The sequence below is a fragment of the Seriola aureovittata genome, chromosome 13 (genome assembly GCF_021018895.1).
Source record: "Seriola aureovittata isolate HTS-2021-v1 ecotype China chromosome 13, ASM2101889v1, whole genome shotgun sequence".
NCBI classification, from domain to species: domain Eukaryota; kingdom Metazoa; phylum Chordata; class Actinopteri; order Carangiformes; family Carangidae; genus Seriola; species Seriola aureovittata.
In genome coordinates, this window is record NC_079376.1 from 11,770,463 (window position 1) to 11,795,193 (window position 24,731).

At 39.2% G+C, this 24,731-nt stretch overlaps 3 protein-coding genes across 3 annotated transcripts in view; 2 read left to right on the forward strand and 1 right to left on the reverse strand.

Moving 5' to 3' along the window:
- grhl3 (grainyhead-like transcription factor 3) overlaps positions 1-14,631 on the reverse strand; it is a 31,196-nt gene extending 16,565 nt beyond the window's left edge. Inside the window, exons 1-3 of the mRNA XM_056394280.1 lie at positions 14,492-14,631; positions 13,342-13,433; positions 9,367-9,442 (exon numbers count right to left, since the gene is read on the reverse strand). The gene's annotated coding sequence lies outside the window, so the exon portion shown is untranslated. The remainder of the gene's footprint in view (positions 1-9,366; positions 9,443-13,341; positions 13,434-14,491) is intronic.
- nipal3 (NIPA like domain containing 3) lies at positions 10,065-16,537 on the forward strand. The gene is made up of 11 exons (XM_056394286.1): positions 10,065-10,290; positions 10,570-10,638; positions 11,140-11,311; positions 11,447-11,506; positions 11,867-12,012; positions 13,009-13,105; positions 13,290-13,425; positions 13,658-13,746; positions 13,972-14,035; positions 14,180-14,274; positions 14,500-16,537. Exons 1-11 carry the CDS (start codon positions 10,255-10,257, stop codon positions 14,685-14,687), a joined length of 1,152 nt encoding a protein of 383 aa, XP_056250261.1. The 5' UTR covers positions 10,065-10,254; the 3' UTR covers positions 14,688-16,537.
- Positions 16,538-17,244: 707 nt separating this feature from the next.
- The window catches only part of rcan3 (regulator of calcineurin 3), a 40,466-nt gene continuing 32,979 nt past the window's right edge, over positions 17,245-24,731 (forward strand). Inside the window, exons 1-2 of the mRNA XM_056394292.1 lie at positions 17,245-17,393; positions 18,906-19,173. Of these exons, the coding sequence (XP_056250267.1) occupies positions 18,961-19,173 (213 nt within the window). The 5' untranslated portion in view covers positions 17,245-17,393; positions 18,906-18,960. The remainder of the gene's footprint in view (positions 17,394-18,905; positions 19,174-24,731) is intronic.

Consider the following 24,731-nt stretch of genomic DNA (forward strand, 5'->3'; position numbering starts at 1 on the left):
TGCCATGCCAAGTTTTTAAAGTTAAAAAAATTAATAGTCTGGCATTTTGGTAAATAAACTTTACTGCTTTCTTGCAAAGAGTTAGAGAAGACTGGTACCACTAGTCATGTCTATACGGTAAATATGAAGCTCTTAGCTTAGCTTAGACTGGAAACGTTGGAACTGGTGTATGTATGTGTATATATATATATATATATATATATTATATATATATATATATATCATGAACAAGAAGTTGGCAACCAGCAGCCAATGGAGATTTTTCCTTTATTGTAAGCTAAGCTAACTTGCTGCTAGCTGTAGATTCATATTTACTCTAAAGAAATGAGAGAGGTATTGAACTACTTACCTAACTCTTCCTTTAAATAAGAATCTTATTAACATCAATTTAGAGCAGAGTATTCTTCAAAACATACCATAGTTTGCATGTTGAGGGGTCATCTATGTCAAGCATGTTTCAACTATCTACATATTGATTATCTTTTGGAAAGCATGGACTGAAAACACAGACTGACTGCTTCGGAGAATGGTCACAATATGCAGTAGGTACAGTGTTGTATAGGAGCTGCTTTTAAACTACTGGTATGTTCCTTTAAATCTACTGGTATGGTCCTTTAAATCTACCGGTATGTTCCTTTAAATCTACTGGTATGGTCTTTTACATATAAAGACCTTCCTTAAAACAAGTCTATCCTAATGTACCACACATCACATCATGAGTAGCCTAAATTTAAATGCAAAATGAGCATCTGCCAGAATAGCTCACTGTGTCTTTGTAGCCTCAAGCCAACGCTGATATTTTGGTTAAAATTTCCTGCAGGCAGTAATACTACACACAGGCGGTGTGGGTTCACAGCATATACAGTACAGCTCATATTCTCCAACAACGAGATGTGATATCTGGCGTTGCAACAATCTTCTCTTTATCTTTGACAGAAAGGGACACTGTTGCAATTTCAAGACAAAATGTTCCTTATTGTATCAATTGTTTGTATGAGTCAAATGTGGGTGCATGATTTTTTGGGTGTGTGCCTGTTGTTGCGTGTGTACATACAATCTGTTACATGTCAGGCATGGATGTTAACTTGTGGGTCAAAGTCAAGTGGAAACTGAAGAAGATGAGGGCAGCACTGAGAATAGTATGTTTGAGGGAAATGAGACTCAGTCGGGCATGTGTGCAGGCACGATCAATTATCGCTCTTAAATGAGGCAGGAACCACTTCTCTACACATTGTTTCCTTTCCCTTACGATAAACATCTCCTTCTGTCTCTCTCTTCCACCCTCCCGTCACCCCTCTCCTTTCTCTCCCTCAGCTTCTTTTCCTCTTCCACCTATCATCCTTTTATTATAACTCTTCCTCTATGGATGACTGGTGATATTCCCGTGGGATAGTGGAGGAGGAGAGCTTTCCAGGGACGTGTTGCTTCATCTTCCAACATAAAGCAGGGAACATGTCCAGACCACCTCACCCTGAGTTCAGTAATGAAACCCTCTGACAGAAACTGATTTTTTTGTAGGTATGGCTTCCATGTACACACATTCCCTCTATTTATAATGTTGTCTAGTCTGTCCTTTTGCTTTTTGTTCAATTAATGTTGTCATTTACAACCCACCCTTAATATTTGGATAAAACCAGCAAATTTTCACCATTGCTTCTATAGCTTCCCTTATTTTGTTATCCTAAGAAATAAAAGACAAAAACATTAAAAACGCAACTTAGAATCAAATTTACACTGACTTGCACCTGGCAAACTTTCACTCTGATCAGAGGAAAGAAAAAATTTTCCATCTTCACCTGTGATACTTCCCCATGATCTACTTCTCTCTCTCTCCCTCCCTTTTTCCTTTCTTCGTCTCGCGCCCAGTTTCAGTCTACATGTCTCGTCTTGTCGGAGAATTAGAGGAACCACACACTCCTTTTCTCCTCAGTCCTGCGGAACAATCACAGCGTGTCCTGCTCAAGAGCCGCAGCAGGGTGCGCCCCATCGCAAAGCAGGGAACAAGGAAGACTGACGCATTGGTGCACAGTCCCTGTAACCTCTAGGCTTGGTCCGCAGCCAGAGTCTGTTACCATAGTGATCAGTTCAGTTTTTCTCTGTAATAAGCTGCCTGCTTATCTAACATTTTACCCAATAGGAGTTTATTACAGAAACTTCCTTCTTAAGCCAAAGGTTCACATCCTTTGAGTCAAATTTTTTGTAACTTTTCTAAATATTTCCATGAAGTTTTAAGTAAAACAGGTTAAATATTTAAAAGAGGATTCCTTGCACTTGCAAACTTTCCTTGCAAACTTAATTAATTTGGGTGAACAGAGCATCAACGCTGGGTTACTTTTACCAGTGCGAATGGGTTGTTTTGACCCAATGTAGCTGTTTTTTTTGTTTTTTTTTAGTTTTTGTTAGTTTATATTACATTTACTCATCTGGCAGACGCCGTTATGTCTTGCCAAAGGAGACTTCGGCACAGGGACAGGAGGAATATTGAGTCAGTTCTGACCCAGTGATTTTTAGTGTCATTTTCACCACTGACTGAGTAGAGTTAAATTTTAAATTTATATAATTTATAATGAAATACAAAAGGTCTTTTCTTAAACTGCTCTCCATCTGTTTGACGTCTCATTATTGAACTGGGTGTCTTTAGGTGTGTGAGCCTTAGGGGGGTAATAATGATCTAATAATATGTCATCTGATGCAGAGCAGATTCTCTCATTGATAAAACAATTACATTACATTCATGCCATCATGCTGCGAAACCAATAAACTACTTCTTGGGAAGTGTCACGTTTCTCAAAGAATGAAATGACCGTACTATCGATGAAGCATTAAAATAATGAGGGATGTGTGCCAATAATAAAATGAGTGACTTAAAGGTGAAATATTCCCGAGATCTATCAGACCAGTTTCAGGGCACAGTTTACATGGACTGAAATGATTTGAACACAATTGACACAATATGAATATGAAATTGTTGTGTAAACAACATTTTCAAAATACCTTAAATCAAGTCCAAAAGAAAAACTGGGTTTAGGGTAGAATATTTAAAAGGGAAGTGACGCAATATAAACTTCAGACTGTAGGGCAGACAGCTTAAAAGGCATTAAGTTTTAATTAGACTAAGGTTAAGAGTTGGTTATTTCAGTCCGCATAGTCTTTTTGAGTCAGATCCGGCAGATATGCACCTGCTATTGTATAACTTAAGCCTCTCCTGAGAGAGAATTCACCTGCCGGTGCAAAGGGAGGAGGGAGAGAGGGACGGACAGAAAGGAGGGGAGGCAGGGAGAGAGACACTCATGCCTTCAAGACAAATGCGGTTTGTCACTCGTTTAAAAGAAAACGCAAATCAAGGCAGAAGTGTGAATGGAAGAGTGGGGAAGATGTGAGGAGGAGGAGGAGATGAGGAGGTGCGGAGGAGGCGGAAAGATGAGGGAGGGGATAAGGGGGGGGGGACGGAGTTGTCGTCTCCTGCAACAAGTTTAACCTGAATCCAAAGCTAACAAGATGCCATGATTGCAGGGTGCTGAAAATATGAAGGAACAACCAAAGACAACAGAAAAAAAAAGAAAATTAAACACAGGCTTTTGTTCACACTGGTCTCCTCTCTCTCCTCAGGTTTCAGACAGATGAGAGTCTCTCTCTCTCTTTCTGTGTGTCTCTCTATCACTGAGATGTAGCACATAAAGTTCAGGCTTCACTGACAGGCAGTCAGGACGCACGTAGTCAACATCTGTAAGGTCAGTCTACATGAACACACATACTCCAAGTCAGAACACAGTCAAATGTCCATGCATTCATATATCCAGCCATAAATACACACATTTCAACCAAAAGCAACTGTAAAACATGGGTTACACACCACTGGTGCAGTGTCAGAAGTATTCAGATAGTTTTCTTAAGTAGCAATAGCACATAATAAGAAAACTTCAGTATAAATAAAATGCATTCAAAATCTTGATAAAGAAAAGACTTAACTACTATCTGCAAAAGGAAAAGAACTCATAACTCATTACGTACAATGACCGTTTTTTGGAGCGTTTTCAAATTCTAAGGTTACTAATACTGATGCACTGATTTACAAACAGCATTTTAATGTAGCATCTTGTCGAGGTAGAATTTTTAACATGCAAATACTCAATTACAAGTGCCTCAAAATTGTACTTCTGTGCAGTACTTGAGCAGATAAACGTAATCTTTGTTGGGTCACCATGTAACCAAACATCCCAGTTCAATTTCAAATCTTGGTTTAATGTCTTTTGTCTCACTTTTCCCCCGTGTTTTGTGTCCATATACTGTCATTGGATATTATTATGCAAAACAAAATGCCAGAAAATAGTTTACTGCACACTGAGCACACTGAAGCTTTGCGTCAGACTAAGTTCTCATAATCATCCAACTAAATGTAAAGTTCAGAACCAGAGGGGGAATGAAGAAAGTAATTTATCATCTCATACACACATCTATGCGCACACACCATAATTCATTACAACAATCGGCGATGTGTGACATATACAGTATGTCGGGGTCGAGAGTTGACACAAAGTGTCATCTTACATTACTCATAACTGCTGGTGAGAGAAGGAAAAGGCTGCAAACCATGAGCCGTGTTGAATGTGGGCTCTCACAACAGCGTCTTTAAGTTACTGCGAGAAAAAGTTTGGTTATTCACACAGGTTAAGGAGACTGTGCACCAACTACTGAGAGCAGTTTTGTCATTTTACATTTTTGATATAAGTATTTGTAATGTTTGTAAAGATTATACACTGAACACAAAACACACAAAAATTTGTGTGAAATGTTACTCAATCATGTGTCGGATTGTCATAATCCATGATGGAGCATTATGATTGTGAAACTGTCAAGACATAATTTGAAGTTGTCCATGTGCAACTGAAACCCTGAGTCACTATGATTATTATAAGTGATTAATAAACTGAAGATTTTAAGACAAAATGACTCAAAAATAATTTATAATTTTGTAATATGAGATTATTTGGGATTTATTACGAGGAGCTGTAATTGATGTGTTTTTTTAAGCAAAAATAATCTTGTCAATTTTATCAACATTATACAGATTTGCCTCAAAGGGCTTTACAGAGAGATATGGAAAACAAAAGAGTATAATTTACACTATGGAGAAACAGAATGATGAGGTTAATAGTTTGTAAACATATATGAAAAGTATGAAATCTGAGAATGTCAAGCAATTCACAAAATGTGGTAACATCTTATGTTACCTGAATAATTAATTTCTAAAACAGTGATTGTGAGGTAATAATAATTTTAATTCTTCTTTTATATCAAAACACAAATAATGCAATATCAAACTTTACTTGAAGTGTGTGCGTTAATTAATAATGACATTTACTGTTCACAAAACATATCACATTGTCATACATAATTTATCACCGCCCCATAATTATAATGGTTGTATGATGGGCCCATGAGCACAATTATATACGATCTATACTCGTATCCTAATTATTCCTGAATTCCACTCCACCTGACACGTTCCCCGTCTGAACTCTTTAATGGAGTCGAGGTACAAACGCCATCAACAGCCTCTCGAACCTCTCATCTGTGGTCATGCAGGAAAAAATCCCTAATAACAGAGATTAGCGGACTGTAATTCTCCTCGCTCACATAATCACCAGGTATGACACACAGAACAACAAAGCTGCAACTGAACGGGACACGCACAGGGCCACCAGGATGGACACAGTTTTGCTGTTTTGCTTATTATCTCAATAGTCAGATGTTTTGGCACGTGCTTTGAGTTTAGGGTAATTTGGCTAAAGAGGATAATCACTGTGAATTTAAAGTCCAGAAAGAGGAGAGCGGCTTAGTCGTGAGAAGCTTTTAATAAATGAAACTGCCCTCTGGCTTTTCATTTGACATGAGAAATTGTGTTTGAGAGAGTACCAATCAAGCAAGTGCAGAAGAATAATTTTCCAGTTGTGAAAAGTCTGATCCCTCTGGTAAAAGTCTAAAATAATTTGATTTGTCTCTCAGCTCTCAGCCCAACACAGACTCCAGATACTCATGATAGCAAATAGGAAGTAGTCGCTGAAGAATCTAATGAGTGAACATCCTTTTCTCATTGTTGAAGTAATATCACTTCATTCTCGGTTGATATCCGTGCGATTATTGTGACTAAAAACATATTCTTTTGTCACACATTTCTTCATCCTGTTTGGCCGATGGTTTACTAAAGCGCACACAATGTCACCGAAACCAGTATTCTGGAGGGGTGCCCAATAATCATAATGCTGAGCTGGCTTGTTAACACAGTCATCATTACACCCACAGGTCGTAACCTCTACTCAGTTAAACCCAAATATCCAATCCAGCAATCTTTCTAATGTTGTCATTGTCACTTAGGACTCATTGCCAAAAATGCTCCCGACGAGCCGGGACTTGCAGAAGTTTTAGGAAAAGCCTGCTCTTCCACCACCACTTTATAACGTGTTAACATTCCTTTGCAAGATGGAGTATCACCTCATGGAGAAGACACTTCCTGTTGCATGGTGCAGTATAGTCATAAATACGTCCCCTTCATCTCCTTCTCCTACCTAACGTACACACATTCTTCAGTTATTACAAATGGATGCTGGTCTGTTTGGTTTCTTAAAATGGGCCTGGCAGTTATTAAAGACACTGCCATGCTTGTCACTAACGTTCATGCATTCCTCTAGAGATAGTGGATGGCGCCCACGTATCATAAGGAGCAGGCACATGTGTAAGAAATTATATTTTGATCATAGTAAACATGAAGTAATCATAAAATGTATCATCTTTTCAAGTGTATTATTCTTTAAGGTTGTAGGATAATGTTCATTTTCTGGGTTGATGAAAATGAGGTGAAGGTAAGAAATGTAAATTACAAGATGCCATAAAAACTCCCTGTCACTTGTAAATAAGAAAAAAAACTGGTGCCTCAACTGGGCGCCAGAGGTGTAAAATTTGAACAAACTCAACAGATGTCAAAAGATGATGAAACTTGTCTGTAACCTGAAGCAAAACAAAAGAAAAAATGGAAAGAAAAAGCCTTTGACTCAGTTTTCTCTATGACCTCTAACCTGCAACACGCACAGAGAAGGTAGGTTGTATCGGAGGAGAGCTGAGACAATAAGTCAATTTAATCATTAGTCCATCTACAGAACATTAACATTGCAATTTTGATAATCAATCAACCATTTATATAATTTTTTTAAGAAAGAAAATGAAAAATTCATGGGTTGCAGTCTCTCTAATGTGAATATTTTGTCCATGGTAGTGAATTGATTATCTTTGAGTTGTTGGACAAACCAAGACATTTGAAGACATTTACTGACAAAATGATTAACTGATTTATCACAAAGATCAATTCTTTAAAAAAAAGTCATCGCTAGATGGGCTGAAACGATTGCTTAATTCAAGTGAAGTGATTGGTCCATGTATCTATAAAAAAAAAAAAGAGTAGAGACTGTTTTGATAGCTGATTGTTTCAGTAACAATGCAAAACATTCACCGCTTTTCTTATTGTAAAATTATACAAGTCAGACAAATTAAGATATTTGAAGACATCACTTTGGCCAAGATATCACTATTTTATGATATTTTATGAAAAAAATAAAGTTTGAACAATTAATCAGAAAAATAATCAGTAGATTACTAAGTAGTAATACTAGTAATTAAATGAACTGTTAGTTGCAGCCTTAAAAAGTTCAACTTTTGTGAGATTTGCCTCTTCCATTGACTCATCCCTCCACACATCAGCCTGTTAATCAATTCATTTTTCCAAAGGGCCTTCAAAGCTGTCCTACTGGGACACATGCACACACATACAAAACACATGCACACACAATGTCTGTCCCCTATGCAGGATGACCTAATGTTCTGAGGAAGGGACACACTTTTATCTGACAGGACCTCTGACCCTGCATGCTCTCAAGAAGATGACAAAACTTCTGCGACCTCATTAAAAATTCTTATCACATTTAACTTTTACTATCATGAGGTATAATAAATGTTTATAGGAGCATTGTGAGGGCATGATCATTAAAATTGCTTTATTTATTTTTAGTGCATTAGCATATTTAATTGCATAAAAGCACATTATATATTTCTGTGATGATGTTTGTCTCTCAGTTGTATTAAGTTGTATTGCATTACATTAAATGCACCATAAACTATTTTTTATTAATAATAGACAACAAAAAAATTATACTTATTGTGTTAATGCTGTTATACCTTTGTTTGCCATCATTACATCCCTTACACTTTGACTGAAAAGTTAATTGAAAGGTATATTCACCTTGGATTAACATGATTTGTGCTTCATTTGGGGAAGTGGAAAAAGCCATCCACCTGCATACCTTCACACACCTCTTAACACCCTAAGGAAGAGGCACCTGTTCACCATCTACTTACCTCCCCCCACACACAGTCTGTCGGCTGTAATCAGTGTCTGTGTGATAAATATCTACGGCCAACAATGCCACGTCTCATTCCAACACGTTGTGAAGGACAATCAGTGACAGCTGTGGTATAGAATTAAACATATTATACAAGCAAGACCTAAATGCAATTCATCTGAATAACATAAACAAGTGTTCCTGATTACTCTTTTTCTGGCTAAAGGTAGAAGATAAAAAGGTAGTGCAACTGTCACTGGATGTCACAATGACCTCAAGAGCTGTTTGAGCTCTGAAGAGGAAGGAGAGTGCATCCATTTCCAAACAAAAAGCATTCAGATGTATCAATAAAAATTATAAAAATGCATCAATCTGATGCAGTTTATCTGACCATCCACAGCAACAATCATCAGGTCATAGCTCTGAACAAATAACAGCTCAAGACAAGCTCCTGGGACATGCCAGTCAGAAATAAAAATAAAAGGTGGAACGTTTGCCAAAAATGCATGGCTTGGTTTCTCCAATCACTTTCATGCATTTAGGAATTAACAGTGTCAGCTAGTTGCAAGAAAAGAGCTAAATTAAATGACAATCATACGTCAAACGAAAACAGCAAATTTGATCAGGAATATCTGGGACAAGCTGGTGGTAATCTCTTGGCTGTGGTGTTTCACTCCCTCTGCTGGTTAGCATAGGGAATTAGAAGAAAGAATGTTACTGTATATCTGAGTGTGTGTAAAAAATGCAGGCGCTCATTTTGTTGCCTGATGTCAAGTTCACGTTATCAAGTGAACATTTGAGAATGTTAACTTAAGTTAAATCTTGTACATTAAAAATCAGAGACACTTTGTTAAACTACAGCTACTGCACTTATTTGAATGACTCATCAGTTGCTCACATGATTTCCACCATGTTTTTGACATGGGAGAAAAAATGAACTCTGCTGTCTTTTAGCTCACACCCTTCATTGACCTACCTTTGTTTTTTTTCCCACAGCTCCTGTTATAGAAACACTGTTGCTGACGTAGTGTTGCCATGTCCCTCTTTCACTGCTGCAATGACACAGAGGGAAGATAAAACATACCATCAGTGTTAGTCAAGATTAATAGCATGATGCCATGGTGACATGGTCATAATCACGTTTTTTTCAGGCAGAAGAGGGGCTGCCTATAATCATTTAAAGATTCAGTTTTAGAGATGAATGTGTTCAAGCTTATATGTCGCCTAATTCATGAACATGTAGTCGGGTTGTAATAGACAAATAACAGATAAATTTTTAAAAAATTACGCTTGGATTGGCATCTGGCTAATGGTCAAAATTGGACCCAAGAATTTACTGGCATTTGAGCAGCATTTAAACTGATCAATATCCTCCTCAGCTGTAAATGCTCTTGGATCAATCACAGCTCAATGGCGCCGTCTATTGTCCTCAGGTGGTACTGCAAATTACAAAGAAGACTAGTGCAAACAACAGAAAATGCAATGGAGATTGGGGAATGAGTTTGAAAGTCAATCCGGTTAATTAATCATATAAAAAAGAATTTAAACATAAGCCATCAGCTGTTCCTGCTGTCTAGTGATTTATCAACTTTCAAAATAAAATAAAATTCGTCACCGACCACGGTCACGTGATTCAAGCGTAACATGCGTCTTGCGTCAGAGCGCAGCCCAAAACAAGTGCATTCAATAAGGAAGTGAGGTGCTTCTCGTCCCAAAAGATGGTGTCTTCCACAGCGTAGAGCCAGATAAACAAAAAATAAATGAGAATTAGATACATAATGTCGAATCGACGAGATGAAATATCTGCCGTCTGAATATCTGGCGACTGCAGATAATTAATAAACTGCCTCTGAAGGCGAACGGGATGGATATCAGCAGAGCCGACGGAGGCTCCTACACGGTGAGACACATCAGCTTATACACAGTACTTTACTTTTCCATTGTCTGTTAATATGTTAATTTTTTTTCTTCGCGTATCGGTGTTTAAACAATTATCAAGACGTTTCAAGTAACCTATTTGGTGTATTATCATGTCTAAAAATATCATATTAAACCAAAACTTTGCTAACCGACATATTAGAGCGCTGTGGATGCAGGTGGACTGATGGTAAACAAAAAAAAATGCCAAAACTAACTTTATTTAACCTGACTGAATTACATAAATGTTTTTTTTCTTTAGGACAATCTCATTGGGACTTTACTTGCTATTTTTGGAAATGTGCTTGTCAGCATCTCATTAAGTATTCAGGTAAAGAGCTCATTACTTTACAATAACTTCTTTCAATGTACTTCCTTTGGTGCCAGCTATGTCATCCAAGCATCCTGATAATAATAATAATTATCATGTCTCCTATATGGAATAGTTTTGTTTTCTCTACTCTCTGTGTATCACTTGCTTTTAGGTCAGTACTCTATGTAAACATAACAGGAGGGGCACATTGTTAGAATAACCCTTTAGGGCCATAGGCTGTCATTACAATAGCATTATCAGCCTTCAGTAGAAGCCTTTATGGATGAAATGATATACAGTCATCACCTCGAGATGATTCATCTGTCATTTTTTATTCATATTGCCTGTCCCTTCTGTACTTCTGATTTACAGCATCTCTACTGCAAAACCATTTTACCTTGTTTGTTTAGTTTAAGTCTTATATGTTTGCTTTATTTAAGTTATATGTACTGCAGTAAACTCTCTCTTTAACTTCTGTCAGTCACTGCTGCGTTTTACCTAAATGCTTACTTACTACAGAAATACAGCCATGTGACATTAGCCGGAAAAAAGGACCCCCGTGTCTTCTACCGCACTAAAACCTGGTGGTGTGGTTTTGTCCTGACCTGTCTCGGGGAGGGTGCAAACTTTGTCTCTTATGCCTTTGCCCCCCTCGCTCTCATAGCACCTCTCAATGCCGTGTCTGTCCTGAGTGAGTATTTTTAATACTATTCTCTATTATGTTGGTGGTGATTTTGATGGGGATAAATTAGTATTATAATTTCAAATTTATACATGAAGTAATTTATAATAACACTTTGCATTATGCTTTTCTGTCCATTTTCAGCAAGCTCAATTTTGGGTCTTATTTTTCTGCGTGAGAAATCTAAGCCAAAGGAATTTGCAAGTAAGTTGAGCAGATGTGTGCGAGTTGTGAATATGTGCAGTTGCACTGACACTCATATGCAAATAACATGAAATTGGTGCCATTGTATGCAAATTCATCAGTAGCCTCACAGCACTTTGCAGACTACATGCCGCCTCCTCAGCTCCTGTATTGATTGAAATTACAAAGCAAAGTCAAAAAGTTTGTCCATGCACAGGACCTTTTAAAGCAAAAGCTGCACTCTTTCTTGTGCCCCAAAAAGTACTGTATCTTGAGTTTGTCTGTGATATCTGAAATTTCCTCTACTGTCATGTTTTACTTACTATCCAATTCTCAGTATCTGACTGCTTTCCATTGGTTATATATTGTATCTTTTTTCAGAGCAATATGGGCTGCCCTTCCTGGGCTGTGTCCTAACCATAGGAGGAACATACCTCTTTGTAGCATTTGGACCGAACTCTCATGAAAAACTCAAAGCGGAGAACATTGTGAAGCACATTGTCGGATGGCCTGTTCTCTTGTATCTGGTAAGACACAATCACTCGCTGACAAAGTTCAGAAGCAACAGGCTCTATAAACATTTCTCATTCTCATTTGTTTTCCATCGTCCAATCTACTGTGTTCAATTTCCAACCCACACTTGGTAAACATGGCATTGCTAAATAGCATATTAAATATACACATATTGTATGTCTTGAACATGAATGAAAACTGCAACATCCTCTTAGACAGTTACAGTAATGTTACAAATATGTGTCCTACAAAATGCAATTTCTCCGCACCCACTGTACCCACCGTTTATATTCCACCAATATAACGCTAGACAAACATAACAAACCTGCAGTACGGGTTTGGCGACTCATGTTCTATTTTTCCAGACACTGTCAGAGGTGTTCATTTAGGTGGTTTATGAGGCTGTATTTTGTCATGATAATAAGAGAACATCCTGTGCCGTTCAGTGTTGGTGAATGCTGTCAGGCATTCATGTCTTTTCACCTTGCATGATTGCAGGTTGTAATTGATCCACCTGACATTCAGACAGTGACTCCTCTGAATTACAATTACAAATGCACCTGCACAATGAGTCATGTTAGGTGAAACATCAATTTCACTCTCTTATTTTAATAGCAAGAGGTAGAGGTCTGTAAAAAACCATGAAAACAGCATATACCAAACAGTGGACAGCTACATATAAAGTGACTGTCAGGTTAAATCAGCTCCTCTGACACATTTTACTCGGTTACTTGGTTTTTACTGCAGGGCTGCTGTATTGTACAGTATGTTGTGTTGCTGTTGTTGATCTTTATTATTTGGTCTTCCCCCGTTTGGAACAAATTATGTTCCACAAACTTGCACTGAACACAGCAAATTTCCCAGGCTTCTTGACTTGTGTTATTATTCAGCACAAATGTTTGTCTCTGGCTGTGAGATTAATTGTACTATTATTGAACTAAACTGCGCTTCTTGTTTTGTTTATTTGAAATTAATTTTGTGTTTATTGTTGCCATTATCCTTATTGACAGCTCCTGGAGATTATCACGTTCTGCCTGCTTCTATACTTCTACAAACAGCACGGTGCTAACTACCTCATTATTATTCTGCTGCTGGTCGCCCTACTGGGTGAGTCTGTGGCATTAAAGCCAGTCAATTTCATACTATCTATAAAGTCAAGCTATTACCATACTTTATTGGAATACATTGCCACATTCTGAGTGGTCAAAAAAGCACCTAAGCTGGTGGTGAAGCAATCTTTAGTCCCGTGTTGGTGTTGTGCTTAACTGTACTTTTGTTGGTTGGTGCACAGGCTCTGTCACAGTCATCACAGTGAAGGCGGTGTCAGGCATGTTGGTACTCACCGCTGAGGGCAGCATGCAGCTCGACTACCCCATCTTCAGTGTCATGTTTGTGTGCATGTTGGCTTCGGTGGTCTTCCAAGCCAGGTGAGATACTGGAAGATTCAAGATGAAGTATGAAACAGGGGAGAGTGTGGTTGGCACGTGTGAGGTGCCTACACGGTGTTGTCAACAAGATGTGATAATATAGAATAAAGATACATACATTAGTTTACTATTCAAGTTTTTATTCTTTACTCCATGGGTAAGTCATGGTCTTTCATTAAGTTTTCTTAAATCCTCATTGTTTACTATTTTTTGTGTGTTATTGTCTTCTTAGGTTTCTCTCCCAGACTTGTAAGCTGTATGACTCTTCTCTGATTGCCAGTGTCAACTACATCCTCTCCACCTTCTTCGCTGTGGTAGCTGGTGAGTTATGGCATTCTTTATCTGGGTTTGCAGAGACTGATTCTCTGCTTTGACAGGCAGTTTTCAATTGGACCTGGAATAACAGGTGAACACAGTTCGCTGCCTAGCAACATAGAAAAGAAGCAATACTCTTGGAGCCTGAAAAGCATTCTTAAGAGTCACAATATGGAGGTCATGAAACATTTTTTATCTCTCTCTCTTATCTCGCTCCTCTCTGGTTTTCAGGAGCTGTGTTTTACTTAGAGTTTAAGAATGAAGACGTCCTTCACATCTGCATGTTTTTGTTGGGGTGAGTGCAATGCTATAGTAAACATAGAGAACAGATTTGCTGGGAACATGCGATGACTTCCCTTGAAATATTGTAAAAAGATGTTGAGCTTTGTGACCTTCTTATGCATAAAAGCTGCAGCTGATTATTTTCTGTTTGGTACAGAACTGCATTGTGTTTCCTGGGGGTCTTTCTCATCACCAAAAACAAGAAAAAGATAAAGACCTTTGAGCCGTATGTCACTATGGATATGACTAATGGTTTGTATAAACTTATCTTAATTACTGAAAAGTGTACAGGGATCTGTTTAGCTTTAAAGCCACACAGAGCAAGATTTTTTAAATGGAGAAATACCTTTGTCTTATAAACCCAAATCACAAAGTGCCTAGTGTAACTTCAAACATAAAGTACAGGGATCGTGTGAGATGTTAAGTCTGCAGTTGTTTTTTTGAAGTTATGTTGAGAACTTTATCGTACCTGTCCAGGTGTCCCAACTATTCATGACAAGGGCCTGGTGCTTCAGCCAGACTTCAATGGTTCATTCTCCTACGGGGCTCTGGTCAACAACGATGGAGTGGCTCCTGTGACTGTACCAGTCAACCTGGAACAACCGCCAGTCGGCTGCAGATCCACTGATGCATCTCACGGCCCGCCTGACCTGAAGAAAGATTAGAACCAAAGGTTTTTTTTTTTAGGTTTTTTTCCTTCTATTACTTCATCCAACTATAAACAACATTCAAGGACCCTGAAAGACCAACAGGGGTATGTTCAGTTCTTTTCACATATACACAAGACTTGTACCCATCCCAGTAGGAGGTGTCCACTGGGTTTTTTAGATGCTCTCTTATCACCTAACACTCCTCTCCACATCCTTTCCTTTTTGAAATCTCTAAACCAAAACGTGACCTTGAGAAGCTTTCTTTTCTTGAGAAGATGTCAACTGTTGTAATTCCAAAAAGAAACTTGAATCGTCTGGATGTTCTGGTGGATTCACAAACGTGGCTTCAGGAATATGACAGCAGCGAGTGCTTTGCCTCGAAGCGTACTGCCTTGCACTCTGTGTTGGCTTTGATATGTATAGTAAGGACTCACTCCCACGACTGTTAAGCTGTTTTGTTCTCATTACAGGGGAACATATAGTAATCTGTTCTTCCAGTGAGGATTGTGAAGTTACTCCTCACTTCCAGGTTCCAATAATATTATAATGTAGGTGCAGACTTTTTCAGAATACTTGCCAATGAACATTTTGACTTTAAATATCTAACTGTTTGTCTTACATGAACGGTTTTCACTCCAGCTATCTGCCTCTTGTACCTGGGATTTCATTGTATTATTGCTTTTCCTGATGTGACCAAACAACGGGTACAATTGTTTTAATTTATTGTAATGTATTTATTAATTTTCAAGTTTGCTTTTAATGTGCCTTGAAGAGTAGCTTTACACTGGATAAATTACTGTAAGGTGGTACATAACCCACGAAGGTGAGTGATTCATCACTGTGGCAGACCAGTTATTCAGAGGCAGTGGTAATCTGTCAGTGCCTGTTTGAATCAAAATAAAAATCTGAATTCTGGAAATGGAAGTGAGAAAAATGAAATTACTAATAGTGTACAATTAGTTAAGTGTGCGAGTATTAAAAAAAGTCTTCTTACAAAAGGTTTAAATTTTAAAATAACTGGAAGATAGTCATTCCTGAAAATTTAGAAATAAAAATCACAGTATGTAGATAATGTTGCCCAGTTACTGTTTCTTTCTGGTACAATGTATTTCAAACATAACCTCATCGATTTTTTTTTTTTTTTAACAAGCTGAAAGATGATGCTGCAATAAGTGAAACATCCATGTATACCAAACTTAAATTGTCCATAGCTAATGAATGGCTGCATAAATTGGGATACGTTTACAGAGGTATCTTCTCCACATGCAGCACTGCATTTCTAAAGTGTTAATGAAGCAGAGAGCCACACAAGAGCTAAAAGCCTTAACACAGTATTCAGTACATGGTTATTTTGATGATATGGCCTGTGGGTAGTCACTGAAATGCGTTGTGTATATAAGCTCATCATTAACACCACTGTGTAAACCAACTGAGGACTGCCTGTTTATCAATAATGCCTTCTAATGAAGCAGGAACAGCTGTAAAAGTCAAACTTTTTCATTGTAAATTATATGCAATCTTGTGTCATATAAAGTTCATGTAATCCAGTTCTGTTGTATTTGGAGTAACACCTCATGTTTTTGGTTGGTACAGAAAATTTGCATAAACTAAGATGAATTGTTTTACAAAAAGTTTACTATAATGTTACAACCAGATTTGTCTTTTAGTCTTGATAATATTTTGTTGATCAGTGTTTTTGGTTTTTCTAAATCCACCAGTTTTGAAAACGACTTGGGCCTAGTGCTGGTGAGAAAGATGATCCAAAGCCTGGTAGTCACTCACCAGACAGGGCCTGGGTTTTCTGGTGTTACTAGTTATTTATTTGGTAAAAAGGTCAAACAATAAAAGTGACAGCATATAACAGATTACAGCTATGACCTGTTTAATGGATCATTCTATCAGAAGTAAAGCCTCGCCATCTTTGGAGAAGGGTCCTACTTCAACTGCACATCACAGCCCCCACAGTGAACTTTACTGCTAGCATGATGATCTGTGTGTCTATGAAGGGTCTTAGACTTTGTTCTGTGGCCAAAAACAACACTTTGATTCATGTAGCGGTGTTTACAATCCTGTAATCCAGTGTGCAATTTGGTGCGTGAAAACCCCCACTGATCCGCCTGGCTTCTTCGTGAAAATCTGTTACATCGTTTTGCTTGAAAAAAAAACAAAAAACTAAGGAACTAAAATGTAACTTTAAACGATTGCATGGTCGAAGAAGTCCCTTATTTTGTGTGTGCAACAGGTGGATCCAGAGAACTGAGCTGTAAGCCACCCACAAACATTAAATATAAGCAGAGATATTACGTAATACCTCATTTAACGCAGCAGGTGAGTCAGTTGATCCTGATTTGGCTGTCCGACGTCGACTATCACATGAAGCCACAGTTTGCTGCTTAATCGCCACCAATCTTGAAGCGGAGCATCCTCCCCCTAGCTGCAGCCTCATTGGTCGCTGCGAGCCTCCGCCGGCATTTCATTGGTTTTACCTGCGGGTCTTGACGCTGGAGTAGGCTGCATTTAGATAGTGTCCAATAATCCAGTGATAACAAACAAGGACTTGTCTGACAGCGGCCTAAAAAAACAAAAAAACAAAAAAACAACCAAAAAAACCCAATAAAAACATATCAGACCAGCTTCAATCTGATTAAAGTCACCTGAAAAATCCTGATTTTACTCCTCGTGCAATGGCTTGTGTCGGCCGCTTTCACTGACAGTAGTGAGGTGAGTGATAATTCAGACAAGAATATTTGCCTATGAACCGGTTAAAAATTAAAATTAAAGCAGTAACTTCATCCGCGTGAGCCCTGCCATGACTCTGTGGCAACTTTCGTACCAATTTCCTTCGTGTTTTATCTTGAAAACAGTGTTTAGCTTTGGACACACGAAAGAGAGTGAGTATTACTGTTGTGATAAACGCTCGTAGATGTTTTTGTCTTTGTCGCGCGAGCCCTTAATGTAATATCCAGGGGTTTCCTTGGAGTACACGCAGTGCACATTTTGATATCACGATCCTCTACGGCCTGTAATGCTGTAGACCTGATGTTATGGTGTCATTGCCTTCGCGTGATCTGTCATATATCACAGATATCAAAGTACAGGAAGATACAGTATATAATCAATATCTATACTGTATTATTCCTCCTAAATGTTTGACATCCGGTTGATTTTTAGATGTTAATGTGGTTTAAATATTGATGATAATCGTGATTCGATCATGTCGACCTGTAGATGGCACTCTATCCCCAGTATGAGTGTTGGTGTCAGTGTCCCAAGAGTAGAAGTTTCATCTTTCAGGGTCAGGGTTTTTCTAACAATTGTCTTCTATATGTTCCGTGTTATACGTTTCCCCACCCCTTTCTTCGTTGAATACCTATTAAAATGATTAGATCTAAAACATTTAGTCGACTAATCGTTAATTCAAACAGCAGACAATGAGTCAGCAGCTACTTTGATAGGTCATTTCAGACGTGAATTTTGGTTTTCTTAGCCTTCTGTCTTGGTAACCAAGGATTTGAACTGCTGCTTGGACAAAACAAGCCATTTAAATACGTCAGCTCGGGATATGGGGAATTATGTTTTACATTTTTCACTGTTTGACATTGTACAGACTAAACAATTAATTGCATGCATATATATAGTCACTATCAGTTTTTCTTATGATATTCACGATCAGTTAAAAGTGTGTTATTAAAAGGCAGATAAATGGTTGAATGTATCATGAGTTGCAGCCCTAAAAACGTACATCATGAATTTATCTTCAGGTTTGTTGGACCAATGTTTTTGAAAGTGAAGCTAAAGCTTATTTCTAGTGTTGTTTGAGCCAGTTCAAACATATAGTACCTCATGGCATCTGTGAAAGCTGCCTCTCTAAAGACTTCGACTGGGAGCAGGTAGATATAACCGAATCATGAAAAAAGACAAGATATTTTAATAGGAAAACCAACCTACAAGTATTTTTTTGCCTCATCTTTGCTCCTGTTCATCATTATTTCCTCTTGTGATCTTTAACTGTCACCTTTTCCTTCATCATCTTTCTTTTCCCTCTTCGTTACTCTCTTTTATCTATCCTACAGCCTGTGTAGTGTCATCACTGACACTTTAGTGCAACCCTGTAATCTTCACGTACCAGCATCTCACTATCACCTCATTCTGTCCACCGTTTTCTCCAAACATCCAGCCGGTATATTCCCCTCATCTCTCAACTTTCAATCTGTTAACTTCACCTCTCCGCAGTTCCAGCCTCTTTGATCCCCGTCTCCCTGTCAGCAGTCTACCAAAAGGCTTCAGCATGCTGCGAGAGAGCTCCAAGGTGTGGAGCAACGGCTCAGAGGCCTACAGCAGTGATCCCGAGGAGGACGAAGAGGAGGAGGAGGAGGACATGGTGTTTGGGGAGAACAATCAGGACGGCATGGCGGAGGAGATGATGGATCTGAGCGACCTCCCCACAGCTCTCTTTGCATGCAGCGTCCATGAAGCTGTGTTCGAAGAGGACGCGCACAGGGTGAGAAGGAGTAAACTCATTCTCTGGGTCATATTTTGGCTGTGTGTGTGTTTGTCGGATGGTGTGCCAGTCTTTGTACTCTCTGAGTCATCGAGCTGAATGTGTCAGAGCGTCCAAGATTCAAGGCCCAACAGCACGTGCATGATGTCATCCGCAGCTTTTGCTCCTGTCTGTCTCAGTCCAGTCATGGTCTCAAGCTGCGCTGTTGATTGCTCAACCACAAAGGCACACACACACACACACACACATATGCACACCTGATGCTGTTATTTATTCGCCAGGGAACACAAATGCAAGGCAGTGGATTACAATATGACTTGCACAGAATCATGAGCCATACTCCATGTGCCTCTGCATATCATTTGATCATCACTTCATGCACTGTGTTATTTATGCCCACTTATGCTGACAGAGGTGGTTTATACAGAAGCCCACAAACACATGTTGCAGACATGAAATACACTTACACGTCTGCCCATGCACACACTTATTGGATATATTCTGTTAAGGTCTCTCTAGGATGTGTAGAGTCTCTCAGTCCCAGCTTTATCAGACTCATCAGAGCAATGGTACGGATCACTGGATCCTGTTTGCTGGAGAAGGATACAAAGAAAATACTTTTAATTTTCTGCCCCTCTAATCCAATTACGGTGTCCTTCCAGCTGGCATGCTTCACATCTATTTTTAAGTCATTTTTAGTCATTCTCAGTCAAGCCTACCCATCCATCTCTCTCTACAGTACGTCTCTAAAGGCTACCCACATCATCCACTCCATACGTCTTCTCTTTCTGATCACTTGCATGCTAACTTTATGCCATTTCTATTCCTTCCTCAATTCTTTAAATATTCCCCTTCTGTCTCTCTCTGAGGCCTTCTTTATTTATCCATTCTATGTATGTAAATGCAAAGCGGAGAGGCTAAATCTGGCGCATGCACAAAATCCGTTTAAATGAATCACTCCTGCTTTGTGAGTTTGCTGTTTGTACACCCATTGCTGCTAGTGCTGGAGCCCACCCCCTTCCCTCCCTTTCGTTTTGCCTCCTCACTTCATTACGATTCACACTCCGGCTTTTAAGTGGAAATGCCACCCACACACCCTTCAGTCAGAGCATGTCAATAGATTGTTCTCCATATGGTTCGATTAAATGAGCTCGGCTAAAAATAGAACTTTTGACATTTATTTAAACTTTCAAAATGAGGACAGGAAGGGATGAGGCATGAAATAAAAAAAAGAAAGAAAACAGGTTGCTTGTGATATTTTCAAAGCACAAACAGGGACTTTATGAGGTTGTTTTTGGCTTGTAGCAGTTTTGTTTGATTTTGCTCACACACACATTCACACACACTCACTCACGTAGTCTGTAACCTATTCTAAAATTGAAAAAAAAATTCCTCTATTTTCCTGACTGCTAAAAACTTGACATCTCTACATTCAGTGTCTACATCCTCAGTGAAGTACAGGGACATGGCAACCTACATTTTTGTGTCTTTGGGCTCTTGGCTCTCTCCCAACACCGACATTACCTTCTGTTTCAGTTCTCAAAGGCCTGCATGCAGGAGGATGGGCTGTTTCTGTAATCACACTGTGCTCTTTTAGAGAAGGAGGGAGAGACAGAGAGAGACATGTGCCCCCATATTTATAAGAAGCTCTTAGCAGGCTATGAAAGCCTTTCCCTTTCTTCTGCATTAGTGAAAAGAAAGTAAAACCTAGTGGCACACTTTTCTCTCTTATCTGCAGTATTTTGTTCCCCTGACCAGCTTTTAAGTAAAATGGAGAGATGCCTTAAAAGTGCTTAATGTTTCCTCACGAAGTTTAGCTGAGGTCCGGTCCCATCAGCCCACCTCTCGGACTGAAACGATTAACTTTGTTAATCATTACTGATTAAAATGAATTCTCATGATTGACATGGCTGTACTTGACATCAACACTTGATCATTTGAACAGTCTTTCATGGAGCTCAAAACATCAGTCTTTGAATTTAGATATAATAACGGGCATCATTATGCATCATTATTACAGACAAATGCTGCTTCTCAGCTACAACGCACAGTGGAGGATTTTAAATTATTGAACATGTTTTTCCCCTTTCTTGTCCCCCATTCACCTTTTTAGAAAAAAAATCAAAATTTGTTTGCGGAAGATAATTCTTCATCACTACATCTTCAAGTCTTTCCGGTTGCTTGAGAAATACCAAAAAAACCTACCATTTGATATTTGTCAAGGGAATGTCACACTGAATACATCCTTCATTTTATTTTCCTCCTGAGCACAATTTTCATTGATTGTTTGTACAAATGATCCAATTTTTTATAGTTTTTGTTAGTTCCTGTTTTCTAATATTTATTAATGTCCGACATCGAATGCCTGTCTCCGGCTTGATGAAGGTTGGTAGACTGTAAACGGCAGGGACGGTGATGGGAATAAGTCCAGGAATTGATTGTTCTATCACAGACAAAGGCTGATATGTGAAATATTTTATGTATATGTGCATAAAAGTGTTCAAATCAAACCAAAAGAAAAACCTTCACCCACCCTCCAAATTGAATCGCACTGACTCTGTGCTGTGTCATATCAGATTTAACTCAGAAAAATGCTGAGTTGCGTATAGCCCTGGTTAACTAGAGTGGTTTTCATTGTGGCCTGAAGAAAGATCAGCATTACGATTAACAGTACTGCAACACAGCTGGGGCCAGTGTGGCTGCTACTTTAGACACGATTCATTATCTATAGCTCCCACAGAAAACAAGTGTGTATAAGGAGTGAGGGAGTTAGAGACAGAGGTGTGGTGTGTGTGGGCAAGGCAAAGTGGTTTCTGTGCTTGTCAAGAGAAAGATCAAAGAAGCCAGGTCCCTCATAGTGCCCAGTGTATATCAGGCCTAATCAGCACAGAGCAAAGCTTTCATTGCTGCTCCTGCTGCTGTCAGACTGAGCTCCCCTCAATCCATAACCAGTGCAATCAAGCAAGCGCCAGCTGCAGGCTTAATACAACACCAAGCAAACCAAACATCTCCAAACAACTCATCTCCCTCATTTCCAGCCGCAGCAGACTGCTGCTTTCAGAAACAAAGCTCTGACAAAACCACTGTTTGCTACCTGCACAGCACGACTGACAGACAGTGCGAGTGACTAGCTGGTGAACACGGTGGAGCATTTAGCAGCTACAGAGAAAACAGAGTGAATATGAATCTAAGTGAAGTAATGATATCTGCTTCTAATTTGTGATGCTAATGACACTGAAACTGATCCATTTAAATTAAACAATAGGGCTAAGGCTAGGCCTGCACCAATACCAATCAATCAGTACACGGTATAATAATGCTAATATTCCTCCAGCCCAGGAAAGCCTATGAGGAGTTAATATTGATCTTTTACTGATGACACTTGAGGCACAAGGGACGATGTAAATCATTTGACAGTTTACTTTATTTTAAACGTTTGTGGATCCAGTTTTCTTGTGACTGTACTAGGAAGGAGAGAGCTGGATAAAGGTGTTGCCACTCACCCCTGCTGCTAATAATGTCCCAGTGGTCACTTGTGGTATTGCAATGAAAAAAATCCCCTGCAGCCCAAAAATAATTTTTCCATAGAGTCCAGTATCGTGTCCCTGTCATTTTTACAACACCTTTGATTTCCTCTTTTATGGAATCTTTGTGTTTTCTGACTATCAATGAATTTGTGTCAAGTTTCATAATTGTTTCCTTTAAAAACAATAGCCAACTGCTATTTTTAACATTTTTTTAGACATATTTTTTTTTAAATATAGCAATAATATAGTCATCATGAATTCTTCCTACAGTATATACAGTAAAAGCACATAGAACCCAAGCTATCGCAGTAGCCATTAGCTACCTCTCCCTGTTGTGCACCTTTACTGTGAAGATTTCCCTCTAAGTGATGCATTAGCAGTGTAGCAGCGATAGATAACTGTAAGTATGTGAAAAGATGAACTGCTCTGGTGGATACATCTGTCCCACTCCACGCTAATGTGTTTGATAGTGTGACTCATGTGTATCGGACGATAAAGTAAGACAACCTAAGCGCAGAGTGGAGCAATGAAACACATCAGGGACTAAAGATAGCGTGATAGAGGATGTGAAAAGTGAGATGTAAAGTGAGTGTGACCGTGTGTGTGTGTGTTTTATGTGCACGCACAATACATGTACATACAGTGTGCATGCCTGCGCGTGGTAGTGATATGTTTGCATGTGTCAGACTTACAGTCTATTTTTGGGTGTGGGTCTCAGGGGGTTGAACGTGCAGGAGCGGGTGCTTAGCAGGCTGAAGGTCAGACATGATGCAGTGCAGAGTGAGTGAGTGCCGCTGGCTCCCGCTCCTGCTGCGGCCTGGATATTATTCTGGTACGCTGACCGGGGTTGTCTCACCGACCTGGTGTGCTTGTTTTGCCTTTATTTATCCAGCAGAAGAAAGCAGAAAGCAATTTAAGACAATCAGAGAGCAGTGGAAAAGCACAGTTTGGATGAATTGAGCTGTTGTGGCACTCAGGGGGGCAAAAATATTTTCCACATTTGCCATAATGACTGTGCTTTCTTTTGCAATGGCAGTTTTCCACTTTTCTCCCTTGCATTTTGATGACTATCTCAAGTTGAAGTCAGCTGCTATGTTTTCCAGTAAATCTGAGGCCGCACAAACAACCAGGCAAGCTAATACAGTGTTTATTAATAGGCCACTGTGTGTGCCACAATGGCAGAATAGTTAGACAGGGAGGGGATACGTTGACAGGAAAGGCCCTGCACAGCCATTGTTAACCCTCTTAGGTGATTTTAATTATTTTGGCAGATTAGTCTTTTTTGTCTGTGCTGTGTGACTGTGTACAGGCTGTTCTTGATTGACACGTGGCTGTGTCGCACCTGTTACTCCAGGGCGGCAGAATTTCACCTGCTTATTCTCCAAAACTTGACCTTTGTATCGGTTTGGCACGGTTTCCACTCCATTTCAAATCAGCACTCGAAACGGCACATGCCACTTATACGAACAGCACTGTGGGTTACTGCGTGTACCCTTAGCATGCAAACAATACACAGACACAGACTAGTAAAGACGCAAACATGTTGTTGTTGTTGTGGCTGAATCCAAATGGAGACGTGACTGTGCCATCTCCATTTAAATAGAGATACCCGCCGCCTCACATGCAGGTTTTTCTGCAGCTACCTAACAAATATAATAATATAATCAAATTAATTATGGCTGAATTCCATTTCAAGGTCCTGATAGTGTGCGTGCTGACTCACTGTCACACAGTCGTGTCTTAGTGGGACGCTTGAATGGTTCAGAGACATCGTTAATGTTATTAGCAGCACCTGTGCTTTTCCTGCTAAGACGAGTCAAAATGTCTTGCTGTGAAAAAAGGCCTGTTCTTGTTACTACCCAGAGGCCAGTGACTTCTAGTAATTCATTATTATAGGCCCACCTACAGCCTGAGCAGAATGACTGAACACACCTGTGGGTTTGTTTTTATTCGAGCCTTTGCAGCAGGCAAGAGGTCACCTCTCTTCTTTTGTTCCAGGGCAAACAGAAGCTAATGTTAAATTCAACAGGA

Bases quoted from the DNA above. Each gene is read 5' to 3' on its own strand.
- nipal3 (XM_056394286.1), top strand. From the start codon at position 10,255: ATGGATATCAGCAGAGCCGACGGAGGCTCCTACACG. The intron at 14,036-14,179 runs GTGAGTGCAATG...TGTTTGGTACAG, and splicing joins ATCTGCATGTTTTTGTTGGG to AACTGCATTGTGTTTCCTGG. The intron at 14,275-14,499 runs GTTTGTATAAAC...GTACCTGTCCAG, and splicing joins CACTATGGATATGACTAATG to GTGTCCCAACTATTCATGAC.